General features: G+C 47.0%; 1 protein-coding gene across 1 annotated transcript; it reads right to left on the bottom strand.

The window, feature by feature from the left end:
- Positions 1-3,202: 3,202 nt before the first annotated feature.
- On the bottom strand, positions 3,203-12,067 carry TIMMDC1 (translocase of inner mitochondrial membrane domain containing 1). Its single transcript, XM_074532200.1, has 7 exons — positions 11,913-12,067; positions 11,626-11,791; positions 10,392-10,480; positions 6,417-6,484; positions 5,496-5,574; positions 4,425-4,535; positions 3,203-4,034 (listed from the first exon to the last, which is right to left on the bottom strand). Exons 1-7 carry the CDS (start codon positions 12,005-12,007, stop codon positions 3,935-3,937), a joined length of 708 nt encoding a protein of 235 aa, XP_074388301.1. The 5' UTR covers positions 12,008-12,067; the 3' UTR covers positions 3,203-3,934.
- Positions 12,068-12,543: the final 476 nt, after the last annotated feature.

A 12,543-nucleotide genomic window follows, 5' to 3' on the forward strand; every position in this document is an offset into this window, starting at 1 on the left:
GCATTCCTTCCTTCCCAGCCACACCTGGAAAGCCCCACTGGACCCTGTGTGACAGCCAGAGGTGATCTCCTGGGTATCTGCTGTCATCAAATGTGACTCTGGGCCTTGCTTCATGAACCTGGCTCTGCTTCTGTGTGTACATCTGCCATGGGATACTTGTTAGAGAAAGCTCTGCAGATTTTTGGGAGTTTCTCACAGCAATGTGAAGGTATTTACTTTGCATTGAACATTGCTGCTTTCTGCCAGTGTTCTCCACCCAGCCAGGACTACAAGGAATTTCCCTACAGGATGCTAACATTGAACAGGACTCATCTGATCCAGGTGACATTCTTGCCTACTGTGTAGGAAAAAATGGCTTCTCATTTTGAGGGAAAAAGAGGAAAATGCCCCAACCCCCAATAAGCTTCACAAGCAACTCTGCCCTGAGTTTGACTGGAATGTTTTTATCCCTTTTGCTCTGCAAGCTGTACCCACTCCCTCACTGTTCTATCCACGTTATCAGGGCAAACCAAAGTCTGACAGCACAGTGCCATCCTCTTTGTGGGATATGTTGTTACTTGGGCTGCTTATCTTCCTAGGACACAGCAAAGACATAGTCCATCCATTTCACTTTTTTTCTACTTGGTACATATTGAGAAACTGCTGGAGAAAATAGGAGGATTAAAAATGGTTTATAGGATACTGAGCTCTGAGATTAAGTAAAAAATGAGACAATGCTCCCTTCCTACTCCTGCCGAGTCACACTGTGCTATCACCTTTTTACTGCTTTCCCATTGTGTCAAGTGTAATGGGAACTTCAGAACATTCTTACAGAGGAGTTTTAGACAGAGAAAAGGAGGTAAGCTGGGGGTGAAGGAAACAATTGCACTTGTGTGTTCTGGATGCAAACAGAAGACAAGTGACAGAAATCAGGGTGTTTTCAAAAGGCAGCCTGACCTTACTGCAGGACTTGGTGCATGAGTGATGTGTGTCACACTTTTTGGGTTTCCTGTTCTTTCAGCCTATGCTTGCTCCAGCACAAACCACCAGCTCCCTGCAGGCTGACCACCCTCTCCTGGCATTCAGTTCCAACTTTGCTGATTTCCAGCAGTGTTTTTCCCTATAACCACCCTGCAGCTGCACCTTGCCAGCCACACCACAGCTCAGCCAGTTGCACCAGCACATTTTCCCTCTCACTACCCCATGCTCTCTCCTTCTGCTCCTGACCAGGGACTGTGCAGCCTCCTGGGGAAGGGTTTGTCTTTTGCTCTGTGCCAAACCTTTTCACATCACCACAGACTCCAGTAACACTTCCAGTAACTCCTTCTAAAGGAATCCAAAAATTTCACTGACAAGTATGTCTAGCATCAGGTTCTTTTGTTCATTTTTCATTAAGCACTAATACTCTGGATCATGTTTTCTATTGCCTTAGGGTGTATTCAGTGAGTTGCACACAAATGGTTTCTGTGACACTTTCTCAGCTTCATATCTGTCATTGTAGCAAGTGAGCTGCTCTGTTTACCCTGGATCTTTTGTACATAATGTTTCCTGGGGTTCCTCCTTTAATTGTATTAAAAAATAAATTGTAAACTTGGTTTTCTTTCCTTAGTAATAAAAGATGCATGTCTATGCAGTGGGTAGAACCTCTGTTATTCATGTTAGCCACCATTTCACATCATCCAGGTAGGTGATGCAGGTGTTGACAAAGCTGTACCAGGTACAGCTGGCATCAAACCACAGCTCTGTCCAGTGTACTGACAGCAATGACAAAATGACACTCAGGTAACCCAGCTTGTGACTTTCCCACCCCTCACACCTCTGTTTGCCACAGATCATCCTTCTCCCTCCAAACATGAGGCTCCCTGCAAAAGCAAAACCCAGAGTGAGGTGTTCTCACTGCACCCCTGCTCCTTGGGTTACCTACTCTGGAAGTGGAAGGTCAATAATTTCAGTGCTGTGCTTCTGCTGGGGGTGAAAGGAGTGGGGATGTGAAGAATCCTTTACAGGTATGTAAGAAACAAACTCTGAACCAATTCTTCACTCCCCATTCAGGAGTCTAAGAAATAAGGAAGTGCAGGGAGCTAAATTCAGCAGGAAACTGAGAAACAAATGGCTGCTAATCTTGAGTGTAGCTGGAAGTCTCTGCTTCCCTTAAGAACATGTAACACAGAGAGAAAATCCACACAACTGCTACACCTTGGCTCAGCCTTCCCTCTCGTGGAAAAACATCCCTGCACCAATGGTCAGGCACAGGAAAATTAGTATTCTTTAGGCATCACATCAAATACCACCGAACAGGAACAGAGGCAGAGCAATGACACAGCTAAATGTCATCAGAGCTGCTGTGTAGATAAGAGTGTGGGATATTGGGTGGGGATGTAATAGCAAGAAGAAAGAAGATAAAAAAGAAGAAGATAAGACATCGCTGTGTGTGCATAATGGCAAAAATGTAACTTAGAAAAGCTTCTTTTCTTTTTTTGGGGGGCAGAGGACACCACCATTACTGTCACCAACACATACAGCTTAAAACAGGAAGAAGGAAAGATATATCCACACCTCTGCTTATGCAGATCCTTCACTTACACATAGAAAAGGAAAATCACAGCTGGCTGATGACAGCCCTGAAATACACGTGTTTATTCAATGGAAAAATGAGCTACACTGGAGTGTTTAAAAAATTAAATGCTCACTTCAGGAGTCAGAAAACACAACACCTTCTTGAAAGCAAACTGTGCCAAAAATCTGCTTTGGGTGGGTGGAATATGCTCTGTGGGATCAACTGTTCATATTTCAATCAACACTAATTATCTGGAAAAGCATTCAACCAGAACAGATTCTTTTCTTATGAGAAGAACGCCCAAAAATCCTGCCTGGATGTAATTCCTTTTAGTAGGAGAACAAGAAAAGGGAACAGGAATTCTGACCTCCTGCTTTGGGGGGAACAGTCATGGGCTACCTCACCCTTGTGGGTACAGACAATGTTGTGGAGAGTAACTCCAGCACCACCCACAGGTCACAGCTCTGACTGAACAGCTCATCTCTGGAACAAAATAACAGAGCTGGCTGGCTCTCCTGTGGCTCTTGCCTTTGTTACTGCCTGGGTAGAGGGATGTCTGGTGGGATCTCTGAGCTCTTCTCAAGGAATATCACTCAAGGATGCTTCTCTAGTACTGTACTAGAAGCAACACCAGCTGTACTGACAAAGAGCTTATGGACACAGTCACCACTGCTGAATGGCTTTATTGAGTCTCTTGAACTACATTTCCTCCAAAGTCATCCCCTGATTACCAAATTGCAAATGAAATTAGAGGCCTTCTTGTTGTTAAAGCAGTCCACAGTGCCAAGGCTTCCACTGTCACCACCAGAAATGTCATGTTCTCTGTGGCACCCTCAGGCCTCTATTGAAAAACCCAAAACGTGCCTTTTTCAGAGTATTTCCATGTAATTCCCAGCTCCTCCACCCTTCTTCCACACTGACTGCAAAATACCCCAAGTACTGTGGGAACCAAGTAAGAAACCACCATCAGCAAGCTGTTCAGGCCCTGTCTGAAGAGCAGCTTTCACCAGAGCATAATTAACTTTTGGATTCAGGGCACCTTTAGCACACAAACCATTCATAGGCTCCTTTACCTTGAGTATTTCTACATCACTGGTGGTTTGGACATTTTCAGCAGTGAAAGGGGTTCTAGATGAGGCTCTGGAACCCTCACTTCCTCCCAAAGCTACATGATACTTCCTGGTCTGTAAAGTCTGTATTTCCACTTCTCAGGTGGAACAGGTTTGGCCTTTCCAAGCTCTTTGTGCAGTGATATCCATCCCTGAACAATGTTTTCAGCAAAACACTTTTTCACAGGATACAACTGCATTCACAGACAACTTCCATGATCCCCTGACTGCAGGATCAAGCAGGACCAAAATTCTATGTAGCTTCTTACAACAGACATCTGGGGAAGACTCAGTAGCTCTTCAATTCTTTTGCTCCCTCCATCTCTGGTCTTCCCTGGGCATTGCTTTCTGTTTGGCCTAAGATTTCAGTCACACTGAGCCTGGATTGCCTAAGGAGAGAAGAGAGAGCGCAAAGCAATTTTATTTCTGTATCCTCCTGACAAAGACATGACTGCAGAATCCAAGCTCTTGAAAATTTCTTCTAGAACTAGTAAGTTTCAGTAATTCACATGACCAGTGTCATGGCCTTTTTTCCCCCAAGCCACCAGCTATCCTCTTTCTTTCCTCTCTTTAATAGGGATGGAAAGAAGGCAGCAATGAAGGACAGACTGGGAAGAATTAAATCAGCCTTTCTACGACCGGTATGTGAACAACACCAACAACCAAGAGAAGAACTGAGGTTTAGAAAGCCTAGTGTGTTGTGGTTTCTCTAAATGTTTGAACCCACAGGCCCAGACACCCTCCTAGTCCACAGCTGAAGGGGCAGAGCTGCTCCTCACCACTCTGCCAGCCTCTGTTCGTACAGCTCCCTGCGCTCACGGCTCCTCTTCTCCTGCAAGGTCTCACCAGCCAAGCCGTACATGGCCATCAGGAGGCCTCCTGCAGGAACCCTGAGGGAGGAAGCACAGCAGTCTCCAGTCACCCAGGGGACACACAACAGCAATAACTTACTGGCATCAGCAAAAGGAGCATGCAGGGGCCCAAAACTCACAGCACAGACTAAGGTACTCCTGTTCTACTGTCACCCACCAACCTGTGACTCACTGGAGCCTCTGTGATAACATATTTTGAATTTGCTCATTGACAGGCACACACACACAGGACAAGGGAGTGGAAGGATTTATGGTGCCCAGTGAGGACCCCATAGAACACCTAAACTATATTTCAGACAGTGACATCCCTGCTCAGCTTCCATCCAGCTCTGGAAGTACTTGTGTTTTCACTGGTAAAGCTCCTTAGGCTGCTTCCAGAAATGCCCACAGCAGACACCATCCTGAAGGTGCCAAGCAGCACAAATAAAGCTCATTCTCTTTTTCAGGTAGGATCCTCAGATTCCTTGTGAAGATATTTACAGGTCAGCACTTTGAGAAGAAATCCCAGTCCTGCTTGAAAAGTCAGATTTCTCCTGAGTTAGAGGACATTGTCCAGAAGCACAGAGCCTCTGAGACAGAACCATAGGTTCCTCCATGCCCCAGGGAACTTTAGGAGATTCATGACTGCAAGACATGCACAAAGACACATGTCACCTTACAGCCCAGCCATGTAGCCACTCTCTCAGTGTTTCCTAATGGCTGCTACCTCACATTTTAGCTTTGGTGGAGCCTGTGTTGCTCCTTCTAATAAGCAAACAGCAGCAAAGATTCTCTGCTGAGAGCACTGAGCTCTCACTACTGTGAGAGCATCAAAACACAAAACAAGAAACAAAGAAGAAAAGAAAAACAGTTTAAAAGGTGGAAGAAAAGTGATCATCATGAGAGATACAGAGAATCCCTCAAGGCAAGAGAGGAAGGGGAGCTCCTGTAGCCCCACCTGTGACTCCAGGCTCGGTGTGTGCAGCAGTCACAACTCACCCAAAGGCCGTTCCAAACACGACGCCGCCCACCAGGCCCTGCAGGCCCAAGTGCACTCTGAACAGGGCTCCTGTGAAGGCTAAAAAAAAAGAACAAACCCACTGAAACTAGAAACAGCCCCGCCACAGACATCTCACACCAACACAGGGAGTTGCTTTGCTGCATTTCTCTTCTCCATGAGCTGACATCTGCTTTTAACAGAGCAGAAACCAAGTGCATGGCCAGTGGGACAGACCTTCACCACAAAGTCACCGTGGCCTCTGCACTGAAACATTGCACAAAGTTCCTTCTGCTTCAGAAAAACTGCCAAAGTTTTTGCTGTATCATAGAAGTATCTATGAAAGTAAAACCAAGCCCTCTCTAGGGTGCAGAATGATTTCTCTCACCCTTTTTCCTGTTCAACAACAGCTAATAATAGCAGCTGCCATGTAAGGCAGAAAAGACCAGTAAAAAGTGTATCCAACTGTAAGGGCAATAGAGCCTGTGAAACTGAACAAGCAGATCACATACCCAGAGTCCTCTTGCCAAAAGTGGGCTTGCAAAACTTAGCATGAAAAGGGCAGCCTATAAACAGTGTGCTGAATTGTTACCAGGAGTGGAAATAAAAAATGCTTTCCCTGTTAAATAGGCACCAAGTGTTACCTTTACCCCACAGAAGGATTTTTCACCCAAAACACTCCAGCAAGTATCTTGAAGATGAACTGCTAACCACAAAACTCCCCAATGGTTTCAGCAGTGCATCAGTATCTCTGTTACAAATAAAGACTCGCAGCAGGCAAACAGAGCAAAGTCAGTGGAATAAGAAACAAAATCCAAGAGCACAGAAGCTGCTCAATCCCAAGGGATGTGGATACTTGCTAATGCTTTTCTGCTCTAAGCCTTGCTAACAAAGAGAAGCACACAAGGTTACAGCACTCTTACCTCCCGCTGCAGCAAAATTAGTGATGGTGGTTTTATCGCGGTACGCAGACAGGCCTGTGCTCACCACGCTGCAAAGGCAAGGCACACAGGTCAGCAGTTGCACATGGAGAAAGAGGGGTAGCAAAACACAGCCTGAAATAAAGCTGGATTTCATTAAGCCAGCCCTCAGGTTGCCTCTAACTGCCTGGCTGCCCATCTGTTTAGAGCACACACATGCCAGCCGTGACTTCTGTGACTTTACTGTGGGCAGCTGCACAGACACAGGGCCAGGGAATATCAGAGTTTCTGAACTGGATCTGAGACACTCCTTCTTTTTAATCAAAGATTTTTCTTTCTTATCATACAGAATCAGAATGGTTTAGGTTGGAAGTGATGTTAAAGGTCACCCAGTTCCAAGCCCTCACTACAGGCAGGGGCACCTTCCTCTGGACCAGGTTGCTCAGAGCTCCATTCAGCCTGGCCTTGAACACCTCCAGGGATGGGGCAGCCACAGCTTCTCTAAATGACCTGGCAATATAGTCAAGGAGAAAATAATTTGAGCAATGAAAAGGTCCTATCAGTCAGCCAGTGCTGATGTAGGACATTTACCCCAGAAGCTGATCCACGTGTCCCTAAGATCCTGCCTTGTAAACAGTTCCCAGTACAACAGCCCAAGTCACACTCATGACATCAACAGGGTCACCCACACTTGTGGTACCAGATTTTCCTCTGAGGTAGGCAAACCAACTCCTCCTAAACATCAGCTAAGCCCCAAAACGCTGTTCTCAGTTCAGCAGCCACATACCCCCCATCCTCCTGCTGATTGATAAGCCAGCAGCAATCCTCCTCTCCTTCCCAACACAGATAAACCCAAACAATTTGGGTTTTAACTGAGAAACTTGGAGTTTTCACAACTGCAGGATGGAATTTTCAACTTGGGCTTTACAGAAACAATGTGGAGCAGCAAATAACTTCGTTCAGAGCCCGTTCCAAAGGGCTGGTGAAAAAGGGGCAGATCTGACTGCAGGGGAGACACCTGGTGGAAGACGATGAGGTTACATGTCAAATCCAAAGAAATCCAGAAAACCCAAAGAAATCAAAAGATCCAGGAAAGAAAGCAAACAGCACACTAACTAAGCCTAAAAACAGAGACTAAACTAAAAACCAAGAGACAGTGAGGAAGAAATTTAGAGAGGAACAAAAATATTAAGGAGACAGAAATATAAAGTAATGCCAGTCAATACTGTGGAATCTTAAAAGCAGAAGGAGAACTTAAACAGAACATAACTGCAGAGAAAGTCAGTGCAGGTTTAAATTTATAAATTTACTGGTTTGAACAACAGGGAAGAAGATATTTCTATATAGGGGCCTGAGTAAATGTACGTATTGCAGTAAAAGATCTCTTGATGAAGAAGCAGGAACAACACTGCTGTGGAGAGCTGCTTGAGAGAAAACCACCCAGAAGGTATGGGACTTTAGAAATATGATAACAACAATATGATTACAACATTAGGTGACCCTGACATGATAGAAGACAGGAGAGCCGAGAGCTGTGGCAGCCTGAGAGCTGGGACTCTAGAAATATAACAACGAGTGGGGGATAGAATATGTATTGGTGTATTGTAACTGCGTAATTGAAAAATGTGTTAAAAGAAAAGGGGGAAATATAGGGGCCTGAGTAAAGATATGTATGGCAGTAAAAGATCTCTGTATTGTATAAGTGAGCCTGTCCCAGTTCTAGTTGTTGTAAATGGGCTGCAGCTGTGATGCCCTTCATTGGGTGGCAGCTGTGTCTAGTGAAGATAACTGGGATAAAAGGGGGTGGGCTGGCTGGTCAGGGAAAGCCTTGGAGGAGTGCTGATGGAGAAGCAGGAACAGCACTGCTGTGAAGAGCTGCTCTGAGAAAACCACCCAGAAGGTACGGGACTTTAGAAATATGATAACAGCAATATGATTACAACATTTCTAGTTTAAAAGGCTTTTGCTCAGAAGACCATGCTTAGTTTGATGTTCTATTGTCAGGAATGCACAAAGCACCCAAGGAAGAAAATGAGGGCAGCAGAACACCCTCTGCATTGGTTTTGTGTGTGCAGAAAAAATCTGAAGGCCTAAACAGGTACTGAGAAGTGATAGGTCTGATATTCAGCAACTGCTCAAGAGCAAGGCAATCCCCTGCAAGTGTCTGAGGACAAGAACAAAGAATTGTGAGTAACATGAGTGTACACAGAGCAGGAGTAGTGACAATTGTGAGTACCACTGGCATATACAAACTGGGAGTAAGGAGACATAGCAGAAAGGACAAAAACCAGTTTGGGTTAGAAAGCAGTTCCAGAAACTGCCAACACACTTTAATGCTCCCTCAGACAAAAAGCATAAAAAGAGATGAAGGAAAAGCAGAAAGCAGATGTTGTCACTACTATATTTTCTGGAAAAATCCCTTGGCCCAAGTTTTTTATTGTGGGAAGCTGAGAAGCCTCAGAGAAAAATGAAAACAATAATTATCTGATTTACTTCTCCTGTGTTTTGCAGCTTTGGAATGTGCTTTGAACATTGTTTACCAACAGGTGGTTATTCATTGGTCTCATGTGAATTGCTTTGACTTATTGGCCAGTTACAGGCCAGCAGTGTCAAGACTCTGGAAAGAGTCACAAATTTTTCACTAATATCTTTTAGCCTTCTGTCTGTATCTTTTCAGTATTCTTTAGTATAGTTTAGTATGGTATTTTTTAATATAATATAAATCATGAAATAACAAATTAGCCTTCTAAGAACATGGAGTCAGAGTCATCATTTCCTCCCTACATTGGGGGTCTCAGAAAATACCACAGCTGTCAAGAAAGAACAGCATTCAGATCAGTAACAAATGTACAAAGAGGGCTTTTCCCTGTTTTAGGGAAACAGGGAAATTTAGGGTTTGTGCTGATCGACTAGGAGATGAGAATTCTGGGGCAATTCTAAAGGTGAAACCCTCTTCATGCTCCTGCCTGACCAGCCAGACTCAGGTTAAGGCAACACCAGGAGCCTCAATCATTACCAGAGCAGTGGGCATGGCTGGCAAGGACAAGAACCAGCAACCCCCTGCCATGCCATCCAAAAGGCCAGTGGAGGCAGTGGCACCCCAGAACCTCTTGATGTCAAACATGTGGATGCCAGCTGGGAATGCAGGCACACTTGCAGAGGAGTGAGCATGAGGGGAGAGGTGTCAAATGTGTGACATGGTCTCTCCCTCTCCAGTTCGCTTTGCATTCCCCATCCTTTGCCAACCTCCTCCATTAGTTTGTCTTGTTTATTCCTGCCAGGTCCCAACTGAGGGCATATCCAAATGTCTTGAGGCATGAATGGGGGCAAGGTTGGATGCTTGATCTGTGCATTGTGTTTTATTCTTTCCAGACCTCCTTGCCATGTCCCAGTGGTGAGGACATGAAGAAGGGGTCATTGGGACAACCTTTCATGCCCCCAGTAGACAAGGCAGGAAGCCCTCCTGTTGGGGTCTCTGCCAAGCTCTCCCCAGCTGGATTTGTAGGAGTCCTGGGAGATGAGGTAAGCCAAGGTGTCTGCTGCTCCACTGTGCTGTTCACCTCACTCTTCCCATCTCCTGTGGTGATTTTGCACAGTCAGCTGTCCCATGTATTTAGGCAAACCTATGTGTATTCATCACTTTGCCCCTCTATGATTATCCAGCACAATGTCAAACCCAACAGCAATGCCCCAAGAGTAGAGGTGGTGATGGGGAAGAGGAGGCAGGGCTTCAAAGCATCTCAGGATGGGTCTCCTGCTGGACTTGGCTATTATTTCAGCCAGAGCTTGGCCAGCTCTGTGTGACTCCAGCAACTGAAAGCTTAAGGACAATTAATCATCTTTGCATACTGTTGGATTTACATGCTGCACTTCCTCCTTCACCACCACGACCATGCTATGAAGGTTTGCCTCCTTTCATGGTACACCCATCCCCTTCCTACCCCCTGCCCTGCTCCCCCTGCCATCAGGAGCACTCACTTGAACACAGTGGCGAAAGCCGCGACCCTCCAGCTCCAGCGCCAGCCGTAGCGGATGAAGCTGCGCAGACCCGCGCGGTGTGCCGATTGCTGAGGGGACAGAGGACGTGTCACAGCTCACAGCCTCCTGCCAGCACCCAGCAGGGCACTGATGGTGCCCCAACTCTGAGCGAGTCAGCCACCTTTGGAGGAAAAGCTGCTCCCAGCCACCAACGGGAAAACCAAGAATCGATTCCAGTCTGGAATGCCAACTGGTATTTCTAATCCTGGGTGCTCTGGGAGGGCTCTTTGAGGAAAGCAGCAGAGGAGAATGGAGGAAAACCAGAAACTACTTCATTATTATAAGTATTAATAAATAATAACAACCATCAATAAATAATAGCAAGTGAATAATAACCATCTGCATTAAATGTTAAGATACCATTAAGCTCTGCTATTTAACACTGGCACTTAAAAGTTTGAAAAGAGGTTTTTTTACAATAACTGATTAATGCAAGCTTCACAAAAATTTAAAATGTGCAGTTAATGCCATGAAAGTAAATAAATTTTCTCTTCCAGTTGTGGTGTAGGTGCTTAGCCCGGGTTCAGTCACCAGAGTGGTAATTTTCAGGTCACTACATCAGAGGCAAAATCTAATGGTAAGTAATACAAAATTTAAATCAGGCAGATTTTTAAAGGGTTTTTCTTCCTCCTAATCCAGGTAACCAATACTTTAATTGAATAACAAACACCCAGAAGTTCAAATACATCTATAAGATGTCACGGGTGTTCTTTGTTGTGCTGTTGTTCTAAAAGAATTTTAAATGGTCTAAAAACGAGTCACATTAATAAGACAAGAGTACAATCCCAGATTGATACTATGAAGCCTCCTGTCAGCACGCTAAAACTTGGAAGCAGAAAGCCTTTTTCAGACACATTAATCAGAACGGTAAACTTTGTTGCCAACCTTCTCCGTAACGAAGGACACTTTTCTGAAGCTGACCGCGTGCAGTTTGGGTGACAGGGCCCCGCTAATTCCCGCACAGCTGACCTGCACTCATTCACACACTCTCAGCAAACTTTTTATCCCAGAACCGGGCAAACACACGGGTCCCACACACGCGAGGCCGCCGGGCCTGCTGCGGGCCCGGTGTCACCCCAAAGGCGCCTCCAAGGGCACCTTCCACCCCCGGCGCCTTCCCGAGCCGAGGCCTCCCCCGGTGCCCAGCGCTCCCCGCACAGCCCCGGGCCCGTACCACGGCATCGGCGCGGTTCTGGAAGATCTCGCCGTGGCTGCTCTCGATGAAGGCCTTGCGGGCGCTGACGAAGGCGGGCAGCCCCCCGTAGAGCCAGCCCACCACGCCCGCCGTGAAGGCCGACTTGGCGATGTTCACCGTTTCCTCCGGGAACTGCTGCTGCTCGCTGCAAGGTAAGGGCAGCCATGGGCAAAGTGTCAACGGGGGAGGCACGGCGGGACCGCCAGCACCCAGCCCGGCCAGCACCCACCCCAGCCCGTCCCACCCGAGCCCGACCCGGAGCTCACTCTCGCCGCCAGAGCTCGCGGAGCCGCTCCCAGCCCGTCTGCGGCAGCGGCGCGGGGCGCCCGAAGCCCGCCGGAGGGCCGGGGAGCTCCGCCATGGCCGGGCCGGCGGCGGCACCGACAGCGCCCCCTGCGGCCCGGCGGGGCACGGCACCGAGCGGAGCGGCTCCGAACCGCTCGGCTCTGCGTTAATTACTGGTTAATTACTGCAAATATTTGCCCGTCTGTGCAGGGCCAGGTTTGTCCCCCCCCGTGAGAGAGGAGCTGAGTTTTGGGGGCTGCGATGGGGAGCATTCCCCGGGCTTTGAAGAGGCAAATCCTGCGCGGCGACATGGGGCCTCTCACTGCCTTCCCTGAAACAACTCAACTCTCTCTGTTGTGAATCCTCCTTTCACCAAAGCAGCGAAAGCTCCCCACCAGGGGAAGTGCCTGCGCCTTCCCATCGAGCCTGTGCATATTTTATGGGACTGGAATTCCCGGGATTCTTCCCCCACTCCTGCCCAACCATCACTTTGGCCAAGGGCCACCTAAGCTGCAACAGTCAATTCTCATTGCAAGATCTACAAGTGGAAAAGGTGAGGCTCTGCAGATCTCTTATCACTCTTCTGATGAAGCAACATGCAGTCAGCAAAAC

The sequence above is a fragment of the Zonotrichia albicollis genome, chromosome 2 (assembly GCF_047830755.1).
Source record: "Zonotrichia albicollis isolate bZonAlb1 chromosome 2, bZonAlb1.hap1, whole genome shotgun sequence".
NCBI classification, from domain to species: domain Eukaryota; kingdom Metazoa; phylum Chordata; class Aves; order Passeriformes; family Passerellidae; genus Zonotrichia; species Zonotrichia albicollis.

What these genes read in the sequence shown, in the direction of transcription:
- TIMMDC1 (XM_074532200.1), bottom strand. Translation starts at nt 12,007, where the DNA reads ATGGCGGAGCTCCCCGGCCCTCCGGCGGGCTTCGGGCGCCCCGCGCCG. An exon ending in AGAACCGCGCCGATGCCGTG is followed by an intron (nt 10,481 to 11,625) that starts GTACGGGCCCGG and finishes CTGTCCCCTCAG; the next exon opens with CAATCGGCACACCGCGCGGG. An exon ending in GCTTTCGCCACTGTGTTCAA is followed by an intron (nt 6,485 to 10,391) that starts GTGAGTGCTCCT and finishes TTGCCTTTGCAG; the next exon opens with CGTGGTGAGCACAGGCCTGT.